Source organism: Saccharomyces kudriavzevii (genome assembly GCF_947243775.1).
Source record: "Saccharomyces kudriavzevii IFO 1802 strain IFO1802 genome assembly, chromosome: 10".
NCBI classification, from domain to species: domain Eukaryota; kingdom Fungi; phylum Ascomycota; class Saccharomycetes; order Saccharomycetales; family Saccharomycetaceae; genus Saccharomyces; species Saccharomyces kudriavzevii.
Window position 1 is genome coordinate 514155 of NC_079281.1, and position 16017 is coordinate 530171.

General features: G+C 39.2%; 7 protein-coding genes and 2 non-coding genes across 9 annotated transcripts; 5 read left to right on the plus strand and 4 right to left on the minus strand.

Moving 5' to 3' along the window:
- The first annotated feature begins 2122 nt into the window (after positions 1 to 2122).
- Positions 2123 to 2194, plus strand: Skdi_10.trna22D. Its single transcript has one exon. It is a non-coding gene; the product is annotated as a tRNA-Asp (tRNA).
- A 198-nt stretch (positions 2195 to 2392) lies between these two features.
- On the minus strand, positions 2393 to 3100 carry SKDI10G2580 (uncharacterized protein; the record flags this gene model as incomplete). Its single annotated transcript, XM_056229100.1, has 1 exon — positions 2393 to 3100. One exon carries the CDS (start codon positions 3098 to 3100, stop codon positions 2393 to 2395), a length of 708 nt encoding a protein of 235 aa, XP_056083153.1.
- Positions 3101 to 3566: 466 nt separating this feature from the next.
- Positions 3567 to 3655, minus strand: Skdi_10.trna23Y. Its single transcript is given in 2 exon segments — positions 3567 to 3602; positions 3617 to 3655. It is a non-coding gene; the product is annotated as a tRNA-Tyr (tRNA).
- Positions 3656 to 5003: 1348 nt separating this feature from the next.
- CDC8 (bifunctional thymidylate/uridylate kinase) lies at positions 5004 to 5660 on the plus strand (the record flags this gene model as incomplete). The annotated part of the gene is made up of 1 exon (XM_056229101.1): positions 5004 to 5660. One exon carries the CDS (start codon positions 5004 to 5006, stop codon positions 5658 to 5660), a length of 657 nt encoding a protein of 218 aa, XP_056083154.1.
- Positions 5661 to 5670: 10 nt separating this feature from the next.
- Positions 5671 to 6114, minus strand: APS2 (Aps2p; the record flags this gene model as incomplete). Its single annotated transcript, XM_056229102.1, has 1 exon — positions 5671 to 6114. The coding sequence occupies one exon, from the start codon at positions 6112 to 6114 to the stop codon at positions 5671 to 5673; it is 444 nt and encodes a 147-aa protein (XP_056083155.1).
- A 610-nt stretch (positions 6115 to 6724) lies between these two features.
- On the plus strand, positions 6725 to 9166 carry PTK2 (protein kinase PTK2; the record flags this gene model as incomplete). The annotated part of the gene is made up of 1 exon (XM_056229104.1): positions 6725 to 9166. One exon carries the CDS (start codon positions 6725 to 6727, stop codon positions 9164 to 9166), a length of 2442 nt encoding a protein of 813 aa, XP_056083156.1.
- Positions 9167 to 9676: 510 nt separating this feature from the next.
- Positions 9677 to 10738, plus strand: CBF1 (Cbf1p; the record flags this gene model as incomplete). The annotated part of the gene is made up of 1 exon (XM_056229105.1): positions 9677 to 10738. One exon carries the CDS (start codon positions 9677 to 9679, stop codon positions 10736 to 10738), a length of 1062 nt encoding a protein of 353 aa, XP_056083157.1.
- Positions 10739 to 11434: 696 nt separating this feature from the next.
- On the plus strand, positions 11435 to 14242 carry MNN14 (Mnn14p; the record flags this gene model as incomplete). Its single annotated transcript, XM_056229106.1, has 1 exon — positions 11435 to 14242. One exon carries the CDS (start codon positions 11435 to 11437, stop codon positions 14240 to 14242), a length of 2808 nt encoding a protein of 935 aa, XP_056083158.1.
- A 136-nt stretch (positions 14243 to 14378) lies between these two features.
- NTA1 (amidase) lies at positions 14379 to 15722 on the minus strand (the record flags this gene model as incomplete). Its single annotated transcript, XM_056229107.1, has 1 exon — positions 14379 to 15722. The coding sequence occupies one exon, from the start codon at positions 15720 to 15722 to the stop codon at positions 14379 to 14381; it is 1344 nt and encodes a 447-aa protein (XP_056083159.1).
- Positions 15723 to 16017: the final 295 nt, after the last annotated feature.

Genomic DNA, 16017 nt, shown 5'->3' on the forward strand with positions numbered 1-16017 from the left:
GGCCAGCAAGGCATCCAATGAACTTGGCCATAATTCATAATCAAAGTCTTGCGTGACGAATCATGATGGAAGTCTTGGATGACATCGTGATTAAATGGGAATATGAAGTTCATCTGTTGTGGAGGTAGAAGCTCCAGCTGTTGCGTTATGATTCCTCACATTCAACCAGCCCTTTTTTATTGCAGGTCAGGTATTACTTTCTAACCTCAAGTCGCCTTTGTTCTATGACTACCTAAAACTAAAATCTCAGTGGATTTATTTTCTGGACTCATCTCGGAATCATTGTCAAGAGTATTATTGATAACCACTGTTCCGGCCAAGCCAAAGTAAAAGTCTGTAATACAAGGGATCAAACAGCGCAGGGACTAAGTACATCCTTTGCCGACCTCAAAAATTACGGAGCGACTTTAGCGCTGTTTTATATTCATATCTTTCATCATCTTCGGTTATTTTCATCATGTCAAAAACACCCTGTGACATTTTTCTATCAGCTCTTTGGATCGAATGGGATATCGCGACTTGAGTTTCTGCAAAAGGTAATCAGTTTTGCTTCACATTCCGACGTAGCCTAGTCAGTAGTTCACTTTTTTTACAGGATAAGCAACTCTCATCTATAAACAAATACTTTAAGTTATGGCTAACACGCAATACTCCAACAGCGGTATCGATAAATTACAATAGCTCCCGGCTGGCACACCGATTATGACCGCGTTGGAATTTAAAGATGATATAAGTAACTCTAGCGTGAGTATGCTACAGAATTGAATAATTTCATATCTCGAATGATTGCTATGGATGTTTTCAGCGTAGCAATTTAAAACTGCGAGGATAATTGTAAAGTGACCCTAATAATGCCTCTCAACAGCATATTGCTTGTAAGATAACAGTTCGATAGGCCTTTGGGGCTGAGTTTAGTATTGTCGAAAATCTTGACCTTTGCTCTCAATTTATTCCTTTCTCCTCTTTTTATATGTTCCACCAACATCTTTGGTTATTATCTTTTTTAGAGGAACTCTTTGTTTATTTTTTTATGTGGCTTCGTATACCTAGAAAGTTATCATCACATGTCCCGTTATGTATATTAATATTTAGTATTGTTTTGTTATAAATGAGTAAAAAGAGAAATTGAGATGGGAAAAAATATTGGAGAAGGGCAGGTAAGCACCATTTACGGTTCAGCAGACTAATTTTATGTTATTCGAACCCAGTACTATCAAAGCAATCAAGAGAGCAACGTCACCTTACTACTATGGTTTTTCTCCAGTAAGTACTGATACCATGGCGAAAACTAGCAAAGAGTATACTCGCACCTATTTCAAGCGTTTTGGCCGACGAGCGCCAACTGTAGGTGGATCAATGATTTGGGGTAAAAGTCGAAGGATTATTAACAAAAATTACAAAGGATCACCTATTTATCAAGACGAAGATTTCTAGTATTAGCATTTTTTTTGCTATCTACTGATACTATTTAATGTTTGAACAATAATCGACTATCCATCAATTACTAGTACAGCTGATTATTACATTCAATCACGTAGCTAGAAGATTATCATATACGGTGTTAAGAAGATGACAAAAATTATTAGACCAGTGAAATAAGATTCAGAACAGTCATCGAATTTAATGGAAGCTGAAGTGCAAGGATTGATAATGCAATAGGATCAATGAATAACGACGTATGAAATGAAGGAAGAAATAAGAATAAGATTATGCAAAATTGTCGATTCCCTTTCGTGGATTTCTTAATCCATGAGGAGAACTTCTAGTATATCCTATATACATAATATTATTAACCTTATCAAAAATGGAATCCCCCCAAATATCACAGAATTTTACTGAGTAATAATTTAATACGTTCGATTGTGTTGATAATTAGTAGTATTAATTAAGAATAAAAACGGAAATCTTTCTTATACTTATATAAGAGAGGTATACCCATCAATAGAACGTCATTTCAACATTCTTCATCCTGAAACAAGCACTAGTTATGTGAATAATGATGAACTTACTTGTTCCAACAGATTGAGATCTGTTGTGCTAACGACGTCGGACCTAAGTATAGGATTGCTAAATTATCCTGGTATTATTGGAGCCCGCAATAGAACAAAACCATGAACAGAAATCCGTGATAGTTTAATGGTCAGAATGGGCGCTTGTCGCGTGCCAGATCGGGGTTCAATTCCCCGTCGCGGAGATTTTTTTGTCCATTGTCACACTGCCCTGCATCCTGTAAATTATCAGACGCCCTTTGGCCAGCTAGCCTCTTCTTTTTATGTGTTTTTTGAAGTATAAATAAACAAATTTGACAACAATAATTAATTATTCTCGAAATGATATATACGATGCAATGGTGACTGTTCTCAGCTCGAGAATACTTCTCCGGGTTTAGGTTTTATTCTACGTCCATGCACTGGTGGAGATCTGTTATGTCTGCTTCTGAGTCGGAATCTAGTTTTAGTTTCTTTTCCTGGTGCAAATTATCACGTTCACGCTCGTTTTCAAGAGCGATGATGTTGTTTGAATTTTTATAATCCCCTCTTCCGTGATTATTTGTTCGTATCTTCCAAGACTTTATACGGTTTGAGTTCCTAGCTGGATGCTCGACACTTATAGGCGGCATGGAGAGTCTAAATTTAGGTGTCACATTTCCGCTGATATTTGAAATATTCCCATTTGATTCATTAAAATTAAAATTATACATGACCTCTCCATTTCTTTTAGAAAGTTCTTTATGAGTCTCCGATTCGCATTGATGATTCTCGCTAAACTTATTGGGCTTTCTTTCCTTTTCTTTCACCGGATTCGAAGATTTATCCTGCGAGTTTGACAAAATATCGCTTCTTTGTTTATAACACCATGCCCGTAACTCATCACTGGTCATATTTGAGTCCAATGCATACAATATGTCATCTAAACAGGTGAGGTAACCTTGATGTTTGGTTAAAGAGTTTTTCTCATTGGCCACTCTGTAAAGTCTTGTTACTGCATTGGCGGCAAGCTTGAACTCTTGAGAAAGTTCCAAATTGAGATTGTCAATAGCTTGCTTCGTGGGAGGTTGTTCTGGAGGTAAACTGGATTCTAGAGAATGCATTTGTTCCATTTTCAATGAGTATTTTTTTGCTCTGATATTGGATATATAGTATCAATAAGAAAAATTCTTCTAATGTGATTATATGCACAACGATGATGTTAAGCCGGCTAACATAAACAAGCTAAAATAAACTTAACAAAGCAGTTATCTGTATCTGACTTCCTTGGGTTTGTTAAAGTCAAACAGTATATTTTGAGTGAAAGAAAGCATTTCGCTGTCAAGATGCTTTGAAAAGGAACACCATCTGGAATCGTTTTTCATGCGCTTTTTTTTAGAATGAATTTGAGAGAGTGAAAAAGAAAGATAGGTGGGGGTAACGCAAGGAAATAAAGCTCATCCACTACCCAGACAACAAAATATCCTACACTTTGCACCTTGATTACAACTTTGATGAAAGATGTACATCTCAAGGCCCTTGTGCCTGTATTTGATGTGGTTAGAAACTCCTAAAAAAGGAATTTGATGTGTAAAAAAATCCCTCGGGGGCGATTCGAACGCCCGATCTCAAGATATCGTGGTAATAAATTACAGTCTTGCGCCGTAAACCAACTTGGCTACCGAGGGAGGTGTAATCATGGAGGTAAACTTTTGACTAAAACTTATATATAATAGGATTATAGAGCTCATTCCTCTCTCGTGTCCATAATTTATGTTGATAATTAGTAGTATTAACTAAGAATAAAAGCGAAAATCTTTCTTATAGTGTATAAGAGAGGTAAATAAAACACACACCGATTGGACATATTAAACATGTTCAATATAAAAATAAACTACGGAATTTACTATAAGTTCAATGTAAAGACTCATATCATTTATATATACATTCCAAGTTGATGTTCAATTAATGGATCTTTGATTTCAGTTAAGCCCACTCTAAGAACAGCTCGTTTAGCATTCCTTCATCCTACTAAAGATACAACATCTGTGTAGCATATACGAAATACCACCTTAGAATACAATCTGAATACCTCAGATAGTAATGATGTTTACTCATGTGAATAATGATGAACCTACTTGTTCCAACAATAATCTCATAGCGACATCAATGAATGTATCTGTTGATGCTTAGTAGTATTGATTAAGAATACAGGCAGAACGTTCTTATACAAGAGAGGTATATAGAAGACAAGCCGATTGAACATGTTAAATATGTTCAATATAATAATAACCTCGGGAATTTTCTATAAGTTCAATGCAGCAATCACTGATATATAAATTCCAAGTTAACGTTCAATTAATGGATCTTTGACTCCAAGTGCACCAACCAATAGAATGTCATTTCAACATTCTTGTTGGACAATAATCAACTATCCATCTATTACTAGTACAATTGATTGATACATTCATCCATGTAGCTAGAAGTTTATCATATGCGGTGTTAAGATGACGCAAATTATCAAGCCACTAAAATAAGGTTCAGAACAGTCATCGGTTCTAGTGGGAGCTGAAGCGCAAGGATTGATAATGCAATAGGATCAATGAATAACGACGTATAAAATGAAGGAAGAAATAAGAATAAGATTACGTAAAAGTGTCGATTCCCTTTCGTGGATTCCTAAATCCATGAGGAGAATTTCTAGTATATTCTATATACATAGTATTATGAACCTTATAAAAATAAAATCCCAACAATTTTCACAAGATTTCATTGGTCAATAATTCTTCATCCCGAAACAAAGACTACTTATATGAATAATGATGAACCTACTTGAATCAACAGGTTGGTTACTGCTCCAACAAATTTAAGACATTTTATGGAATTCACAAAAAACACAAGTGCCCATATGTGTGTGGCCATTAACGCGTAATGGGCAGCGCCAACGATGGTGAAGGAAAAAACAACGTAGTTACAAGGACCTGGCCCTACATTATACGTAATTCAGCCAAGAAAAAAAAAGTTAAAGCTCCAACGATGGGCCGTGGCAAATTAATATTGATAGAAGGGTTAGATAGAACTGGTAAGACTACACAATGCAATATCCTATACAAAAAATTGCTACCAAACTGTGAATTAATAAAGTTTCCCGAAAGATCTACGCGAATTGGAGGACTCATAAACCAATATTTGACGGATGATAGCCTTCAGTTATCCGATCAAGCCATTCATCTTCTCTTCTCGGCAAATAGATGGGAAATGGTCGACGGTATGAAGAAAGCATTACTGGAAGGAAAGAACATTGTCATGGATAGATACGTTTATTCAGGAGTGGCATATTCTGCTGCCAAGAAGACAGATGGGATGGACCTGAATTGGTGCCTGCAACCGGATATAGGGCTACTAAAGCCTGATCTGACCTTGTTTCTGAGCATTCAGGACGTGAACAGTAATGCTGGAAAAGATGGCTTTGGTGAAGAGAGATACGAAACTTTGAAATTTCAAAAACAAGTAAAACATACCTTTATCACGCTATTGGAAAACGAGATGAAGAGAGGCGATGAGTCCATCAAAATTGTGGATGTTGGTAACAGGGGAATTCATGAAGTTGAAGCACTTATTTGGGAAATAGCAGAGCCTGTTTTAACCACGCACATAGATCATGACAAATTTTCGTTTTTTCAAAAGGTTTAGTATACATAGCCTAGTCTAGTCTATCTAAAATACTTAGCCTTTCTAGCAGCATATCCTTCGAGATTTCTTGTATCTCTCCGCCAATGAACATTTCATCCATTATCATATAGGCCTTGTAAAAATTGAAAACAATGTCCAACTCACAGACGTTGCCGAAAAATGCATCTAGCACTTCCACAAATAGGTGGATGTGGCACAAGTATATCGGTTCATCATCGAGCAAGTCCACTCCCATCACAAAGTATAGACCCGCGTACCTCCTATATATGAGTTTTGTCGAATCAGAGAACTCTACGAAGTTGCTCTGGTGCTTGTGGTCTCTAGAAGATATGAGTCTATAGATTTGCGCTATGGCATCCTGACTGCGCTGGGAATCCGAACTGTGCACATCAAACCATCTTACCAACCGCATCACCCCTTGCTTGTTAAAGCAAAGTATAAACTGCACAGCCATTATTATCTCTTATAGCAAGTACCTCCCCGTCCTTGATGAAGTGGCGACAACAACCACACTATCATCTCAGGGCAAGCATTCCGAGTTCACCTAATGAACCATTTCCCTGCTGGTCTGGATGGAAAGCATCCGAAATGGTGCTGCGCGTGCGAAGTGACAAGTTCTTACAAGGCCACTAGAAGGACCCTTCCTTTACAGGTACAGCTTAAAGATTATCAGGGCTGCATGTATTACATACCGACAGCATGCTAGAGATACCCACATTCTGTAGCTACTACCCACGTCCACAGACACGTAGACAACACGATAACTTTTGTACAGTCACCCCACCTGAGAGCATAACCTCTTGAGCAAAAACGCAGATCGCCACGTGTTAGTGCGGTGCATGGGTGTTTTGTCTTTTCGTCATTGGCACGACCCCTTGCAGTGGGACGTTTGAACCAGATAATATCCGGTTGGCGGTGGACGCTAATTTATATATAGTGTTAGCAGGTAATTGTCAGGTACAGTGGCTACTCTCAGTCTGAAGCAAAAGAACGCACGCACGCCAGGAAAGTAAAGTTGTGCAGGCCGTAGCAGTTTTTACAAGATATACCGATAGAATAATAGAATGACGGGGAACGGTAAAGATAGAGAGGTGCATAAAAGTCCTTCTGTTAGTACTTTGAAGCTCTTGGGGAAGCGTCTCTTCAATTCGAGCAGCCACACTGATAACTCTTCATTGCTGCTCAGTGCTGAGCAATTGGGCAACGGGAGAAGTCTAAGGAAAAGACCAACGTCTCCATCTATTGGTGGCGCTAGTAGTGGTGGCAATTCACCTTCCTCTTCTGCTGGTGCTCGGCAAAGATCTGCATCTTTGCATAAGAAGAAGAACAATGCTTCAGCGGGGTTTTCAAATGGACCTGTGTCCTCGCATAAGTCCTCTGCTGCATTACAAGACCTGATCAAACATAGTAATAACCCCTATTTAAACTCTCCCTCGGATATATTAGGGACAGGAACTGGTATTGCCTCGACAAGAGATAGGGATAGAACTTTTTTGGATAGAGAAAAGGAGAAAGAGAGGGCAAGAGACAAAGAAAGAAATACGCATCATGCGGGCTTACCTCAAAGATCTAACAGCATGGCCAGTCACCATTTCCCCAATGAAAACATTATTTACAATCCCTACGGTATAAGCCCAAACCATGCTAGACCGGACACTGCATTTGCCGACACTCTTAACATGAAAAACGAGAACGATTTAAGTTTTTACATGCATGATGGTAACAGCAAGATACGGATGCTGCCGCTTCCAATTGCCAACCCGAATGATTTTTTGCCCGAAGATATGAAACAATATAGTGTTCATTTAACAGATAACTTCGCATTTGACACGGATAATAAACCTATCGGTTCGGGTGGGTCTAGTGAAGTTAGAAAAGTTAAATCAAGTTACAGGCAAAAGGGGATTTACGCTTTGAAGAAACTGAACATGATATACCACGAGTCTCCCGAGAAGTTCTACAAAAGATGTTCCAAAGAATTCATTATTGCCAAGCATTTAAGTCATAACGTCCACATCACGAAAACGTTCTACCTTCTGAAAGTTCCTACCACCACATATACAACTCGTGGCTGGGGATTCATCATGGAACTAGGTGTGAAAGACCTTTTCCAACTAATGGAGAGAACAGGCTGGAAAAACGTGCCCTTTAGTGAGAAATATTGCCTTTTCAAACAAGTGGCTCAAGGTGTCAAGTTTTGTCACGACAATGGTATTGCTCATCGTGATTTGAAGCCTGAGAACGTCTTGATTTCCAAAGAGGGTGTGTGTAAATTGACAGATTTTGGTATTTCTGATTGGTACCATGTGGTGCCCCATGACTACACTAGTCCAGTGAAGACTTGCCAAGGTATGATTGGTTCTCCGCCATATACTCCACCAGAAGTCATGTATTTTGATGCTAAAAAGCATTATCCCGAAAGATTCCAAAAACCTTATGATCCATTGGCGATGGATTCATATGCCCTTGGGGTAATGCTAATCACCATGATCAACAACATCATTCCTTTCATCGATTCTTGTAACACGGACGCGAGATTCAGGGAATTCGAAGTGTCATATGACAATTTCATCAATCACCAAAATCCTCATTTTAGGGACAAGGGCTGCCACAAGCAAGGCCCCGGTTCCGAATACTCTTTAGCAAGGAATTTCAAAAACACTGATGCTACCCGCATTGCATGGAGATTGGCTGATCCCAACCCTGCGACCAGATACACAATGGATGATTTATTTGAAGACCCATTTTTTCAGCAAATTGAAACGTGCGTCGAGCCTGATGACGATGATTTAGTAAGGGCTCCTGAATTAAGAAAAAGTACCTCTGTAAGTGATTTTACTGAGAATTCATTAGATGCTTCACCCGAGCAAGAAACCATTCACACTTCGAATCCATTCCTGAAAAAGGAAGCTATCACTAGTAAACCGAGATCGATGTTGGAAATTGCGCAATCTCCTTCCCTGAGACAGAAATCCAAAGTAAAAGGCAACACGAAGGCTAAACCCCATGATGGTGCGGATGAGGAAGATCAAAGAAGCATCAAATCTAAGCAACAAGAACACAGTGAAGATTTGAATGAAGATGAAGAAAGGGACGAAACAATGGAAGACGCCTTGAATAACGTTGACAGCTTATTAGAAAAGCCGACGCCTACTTCCACAAAAATCGAGAACATCCCAAGCGAAGAGGATTCTACAAGAAAAGAGTTGAAATCGATGCTAAATTCCATTCCTGCCACGCCAACACATAACGGTCCAACCCCAGTCCCTGCAAATGCCGTCACTTCACTGGATAAACGCATGAGCGACTTATCACTCAAGTCCGAAACATCAGCTTCCACGAAGAACTTTGGCCCACCTGATGTGTCCTCATCAAGCAATTCACTGAGAAGTCTCGGAAGTCCAGGCGGGCCCTCCTCGAAAAAGAAGAATGTCGTTCATCACCACCTGGATATCACGAACAGCGTTACAAATATGTCATCGGTGAGCGCCTTTATTTCAAGATAAATACGCAGACGTCCTTTTAAAATTTGTTTTTCTATGCTTTTGGTATCGTCATTGTCGTTTCATAGTCACCCCTACAACCTTTGATATAAGATATACTATTAAAAAAAAAAGACAAAGAGCAAAACTACGAAACTTATCATAGATTAAAGACACGCATATAGATTCCACATATGTACTTATACATTTACTCCAAACAAAAAAACATGAATATTTCTTCTACTTGTTTACTCTTCGTATCAACGGCGTAATTGCTTTTTCTCGGCTCCTTGACTATCATCTGCCAGCCATCAGGGTGAAAAGAAAAACCCGGACGACGAAGTTATTGGGCAAACAACAAATTTCCACGTGCTTATCACGTTTTTTTGTTTAATTCAGAATGTGAATAGTAATACTTCAAAGGTGAGCACTTCTTTAGTTTTACCTTTTACTTCCTAAGGGCGTATTTTTTTCAATCAGAAGCACCAAGTCAAGTCGTTAATATCGTACATTTTCTACTGTTTTCTTTTAATGATGAATTCTTTTGCAAATAATGGCTTCTCAACTGGGGAAGAGCAAAACAACTCGGCAAGAAAAAGAAGCTATCACGAGCAGCAAAATGACAATGGAACCAGAAAGAAGCAGAGAGATCAAGGTTTGCTGTCGCAAGAAAACAATGACGGGAACATCGACTCTGCCCTATTGAGTGAAGGGGCTGCATTAAGAGATAACCAAAGTCTGTATGTAGGCGGACCGAGGTCTAATCAAGATAGGAAGGAGGCGGAAGAAGATCCTTCGGTGGCCGAGGCTGCCGTAGCTGCTACTGTCAACTACACAGATTTGATTCAACGCCAAGAGGAGGGTCCCGATGCTCATATTCCTAAGCAGACAAATACGAATGGCGAAGACGGCGATTCCATGAATGAGGGAGGAACCGCCGCTTCATCAATTGAAGGGGCCAAGTCAACTGCATCCCTGGAAGGAATGGCGTCTTCACCATCAGAATCCACACAAGAATCCAAAAATCACATGCTCATACCACTGGTTGAACAGGAACGCGAGTCCGAACAGGAACAGGATGACGAAGACGACGAGGAAGACGAGGATGGTGCTGACATTGATCTCAAAAAGGACATTGGTATGCAGCCAGCCCGTCGAGGGAGAAAGCCCGCTACATTGGCTACAACAGACGAATGGAAAAAGCAAAGGAAAGATTCCCATAAAGAAGTCGAAAGGCGTCGCCGTGAAAATATCAACACTGCGATCAACGTCTTAAGCGATCTACTACCTGTGAGAGAATCAAGTAAAGCTGCTATATTGGCGCGTGCCGCAGAGTACATTCAAAAATTGAAGGAGACTGATGAAGCAAACATCGAAAAATGGACGTTACAAAAATTGCTAAGCGAGCAAAATGCATCGCAATTGGCCAGTGCGAACGAGAAACTGCAAGAGGAACTGGGTAATGCTTACAAAGAGATTGAGTACATAAAACGCATTCTAAGGAAGAACGGCATAGAATACGAGGATATGCACAGCCACAAGAAACAGGAAAAGGAAAGAAGAGGTTCCAGGAGCGATCACCCGCACGACACTTGAATGCGGAAAAGGTAAAAGGTAAAGTTATGAGGTAAGTAGTTACATATATTATACCGTTCCGTATATATCCACGTTTCTCCACTCACATTGCGTGTGTTTGGAGTTGTTATCTGTGCTCCTCAAGTATCATGACTCGGATGATGTAAGGAAACAACTCAGCCCCTAAACTCGGCAAGAAGAAAGAGCGCCTAACTCATTTACTTCCGAAAACGGTTCCACCATACGCTACTGTTTTTCGTCCTCAAATGGCTTAGCCACTTTTTGCCAAGAGTTTCAAAACTTTTAAGTAATCGCCAAGAGAAATGCGCACAACTTCCGTTTCCGCCTTTTTTCCACCAAATTTTGATTTTCCTATTTTTACCTGATTTTAGGCCGCAGAAAAGAGGAAGGATAGGAAATGCGTAGTGGAGAGGATTAACCTGAAAAAAAAAACTTGGCAAAAAAGGTTGCATCCTTGAAGGTCCGCGACGATCACCGGTATATTTTTATTTTGGGGCTTTGCTTGATTGTATAATATAAACACCGAAAGAACATTACGTGAGAGTGACCTCCATTCCGATCCAACGTTCCATATCTGTAACCTATATAGATAACGACCATATCATCAACTTTCTGGTAGAGAGCCTACCTTATTTTTATGAATAGTAAAGGAAAAGCAACTAAGAGAGTGAAAGAGGATAAGACGGAATTTCAACGATGTTATCAGTACGCAGGTTTTCTATGTGCGTTTTGAGGTCTCTACGGCTTCACCTTAAGAAAATTGCTGTTATTCTTCTCGCCGTTCAACTGCTGTTCATTACTGTATATGTGCAGAATCGTCATTTATCAATTACTGATGGGAATTGGAAATCGTTCACCACCCCGTTTTTCCAATCGCCTACCGATACTACCAAGAACGACACATACGCTACTTTTGATTTACGATCGAAAGACAGTGTAACCAGACTTTACGATAAAATGAACTTTGACACTTCAGGCGAATGGATCGATACGTATACTTTGAAGAATAATCTTCTCACTATGAAAATGGGCTCGGATAAAGGACAGGTTTTGGACTCGGTGGACGAGTTGAGATACTACGATAACGATCCGCGGTTGGTATGGTCAGTTGTTTTAGATCACCTATTGGCATCCGACTCCAATGATTACGCCTTTTCTTGGTATGATTGGGCCAATTTCGACTCGTTGAATAAACTCATCGCGTTAAAAGATACAAACATCTCTTGCCAATTTCTTTGTGAAGGTGCTTTCGATAAGAATGTAATGCAGAGGGTGGAGAATGAAGTCCAAGAACCTTTATTTGTCACCAACAGAAATAAATACGATGAACCGCTCTGGTACAATAGGGCAAGAAAGGGGTTCGATTCTAACTCAGTGCAACAAATCGTAAATGACCACTGTAAAAGTAATGACGCGTATTCCAACGGTACACCTTTTGAACTGCCCTTTGTTATCAGTGAAATTTATGAGAAGCTAAGACCGGAAGTCTATGACTTGCATGCTAGGAACCATCTATTATATTCTAACACAACACCATTGTCACTAACTGTCCTGAATAGCGATAAAGATGCATACAGAATTGATTTGAAGAAAACAGACTCTTCCAAATCAAATATCGTACAATCCAATCTCTTACAGGATTACATGCAAAGACACAGAAAAGAAATGGTGAATGGTGATCTTATTTTCAATCACACTTCGATTTTTGAAAAGTTTTTACGTCACAAATCAACCAAGAAGCGGAAACTTGACATTGCAGGTTTAGATAAAACAATATTTGCTAAAGAATATTTAGACTTATCACCATCCGACTTTTGCTTCGATGTCAAAGCGAAAATCGCCGAATTAGAGACTAGATTAAGATCTGAAAGCCTGTCTTTGCATGATACCTGTTACTTGCAAAGTTTGCAAACCTCCATAAGAACTGCCCCCGCATTACAGAAAAAATATTTTGCGGAGGCCAGCGACGTTACAGATGCGACCGCTGATGGTCATCATAGAGATAAAAGATTCTTCTCAATTGGACACAATCTCTTGAACGACCCTCAGGAGTTCGAAGCAAGATTGAGTTCCTTGATTAGAACGTTTCAGAAATTCACCAAAGCCAATGGGTTAATTTCTTGGTTATCACATGGCACCTTGTACGGATACTTATACGATGGGCTGAAATTCCCCTGGGATGTCGATCACGATTTGCAAATGCCCATCAAACATCTACACTATTTAAGCCAATATTTCAATCAATCGTTAATATTGGAAGATCCAAGAGAAGGTAATGGAAGATACTTGCTAGATGTAGGAAGTTCTATTACCGTAAGAGTTCACGGAAATGGTGAAAACAATATTGATGCCCGCTTCATCGATATTGATTCGGGCATATATATTGATATCACTGGGCTTAGTGTTAGTTCCGATGCGGCTAAGCAGTACATGTCCAAATTTGTAGAAGAAGAGGAAAGTTCAGAGAAAACATTTCCTGCTCTTATTGACGACTACGACTATGATGAAAATGACAATTTCGATGAAGTTGATGGTAGAGAAGACTTAGCCAAGTATACCATAAACGAACTAAAGGAATGGGTTGACTCTCATCCAGACGATTTCACGAATGCAGAAAGCAGCCAAGTGACAAAAACCTACAAAAAAGAGCTTCATATATCGGGAGGCGATTCTCCCGAAAAAGGTTTATCTCCAAAACAAAGGTATCTGGTGAATGAAAAGTACAATTTATACAATTGTAGAAACCAGCACTTTTCCAGTCTAAAAATTTTATCACCTCTAAGAAACACAATGTTTAATGGTGTGTCAGCATTTGTTCCTAATAGACCCATAACATCATTGAACAATGAGTATAAGGTCCCCCCAAAATACGGGTTTTTAACATTTCAAGGAAGGGTGTATTTACCTGAGTTTAGGTATTGGTTTTCATTTGCGGATATGAAAAAATTTGGAAATTTGCAACTGAGAGAGCCCAAGATAACACGGCTGGAGAGTCCTTTAAATGATTTAAAGTTCAGTGACATAAAGTTGTTACTAACAAACATCGTGCAGTGTGATTTTCATTCCATATTTGCCAGCTTATTCAATTCCTTTGATAGCACTATTTACAGGCTCAAAGAACTAGAAATACAGTATGATCTACGCTTGAGCGAGGAAGAAAAAAGTCATCTATTGGGGATGCTTAGACATGGAATGTCAAAAAATATAAAATCACCAGAGAAGGATCCGATAATATATATCTATGAAAGAAAATTATGGGAACACGTAGAAAAATTACTGAATGCTTCAGTGCTTTACAATATCGCTTCGAAAGTTGAAAATGATAAAATCAAAGCGTTCGTTGAATTGTCTCAAAAAGTATTTGAGAGAAATCTCGAGAGTTTTCAACTTCTTGATAGAGACAACAACGATGCAGTGATTGATTTAAATTCCAAAGGGCTGAACCTATTTGGCGACAATAAAAAAACCTCTAATGATATATTCGGTTCGGACCAAAAATATTAACTAACGCTCCTCTCCACAGTAGAAGTACGAATTCTTTTGATTTGTCGTTTTCTTCCCACTGGCACTCTAATCGCATATAAAAATGTTTGTAATTTACTAATTTTTTTGTAATGTCTAATTTTTTTATAATATTCACTCACCGTAGTACTTCAAACTGAACATCACGTAAAATCGCACCTTCCAAGCCTTTACCCAAATTACCCAGCAGCTCTACACTTTCATTTAGGGAGTCAAGCGGGCTATCCTCACTTCCTTTAGGGTCTTCGACTTCCCTACCATTGAATTTATAGACACCGGAACTTCCTGCAAAGATCGTCGTCCCGTCCTCAGTACCACATCTGTTAGCCACCGCCAAAACGACATTTTTACCTTCAAACTTCCAAGGTTGTCTCAGAGATGCTCCCAAAAATGTCTTTTCTAGTAGAGCGTCTTTTGTCACTCCTTTAGAATTTAGAACGCCCATGGCCTCTTCTTTATGCTTCCCATTCTTATAGTATTCATGATCTCGAGGCATTTTACTCCTGGTCAGGATATTCTCTACGAGTGACGTATCTCTAAACCACTGACTTCTTCTTTTATAGTACAGAAAGGGGAAAAATCGCAAAATCCAGTAATTTACATTCGACATGTCTGGCACATCCATATATTTATACTCGCCAGTACAGTCGTCAGAAGGCACCGGGGAAGTACGTTGCGAATCGCCAATTTTAAGCTGGTATTCACCCTGAGACCCAATTAATGGCAGTCCTTGCTCCTTCAAGCTCAACGCTATTTTGTTCTTGGCAGATTCCAATAACAAGACGTTATTCTGAATCTGCTTATCAGTGACAGAAGTAGAACTCAACCATGCCATAGGACACAAGACCAACTCGACGTCATTATCCACACAAAACGTAGCAAATTCGAAATGGTTGAAGGGAGCCTTGAATTTGTAAGGACTCAAGTCCATACAGATGCCTATTGAAGTTTTGAGAGTCACATCTCTTTCAAAAGTGTCCTCGTCAGGAAGCTTGGCACGTTTTGGGAAATTCATGGGAAACACCTGAAATCCCTCTGAATTCTCTTCACAATTCCATTTCTCCTCGGTATCATAAAGAAAAGTCTTTCTATAATTGAATATCCGCTTCCCCTGGGGATTCATCACAAGGGCAGAATTATATAGTTTCTGTTCATCTGCTTTCTCAGGATACCCTATTATAGTATAGCATTGGAACTTCTCGGATATTGATTTAGCCAATTGGAAAGAGGGCCCTTCATCTTTTCCGGTGACATGGGGCAGGATATCCTTTCTAGAATGGAAACTGTACCCAGTTAAGGCGAACTCCGGAAATAGAATTATATCAGGCTTCACATATGTAGAACTTTTCGTCACTTTATCCAAGATGGACCACGTTCTTTTGATAGTTTGGTCTATTTGCCCTATTTGAGGATTCAACTGGATTATAAGTACCTTCAAAGACACTAGAAGCTTATTGGTCATCCCAACACTATGAATTGCACCCGTTACTACTCAATTAACAACTATTACCATATGTCCCGGTACTATAACAATCCATTTCCAGTTTCAAGTACTGAAATATGCGGAAATAGGACAAGTTTATTTCCGTATGGGGGCTAATTATTCACAGGGCTTAAATCAAAAATGGCATAGGGGAACAGCTGAAGAAAATGCTTAAAAAATAAAACCCTCCTAAAATGTATAGGGTACATAACTGCAATATCGTTATGAACGGTAAATGAAAAAAGTGAAAAAAAATAATCTTGAAAGTTAAGTG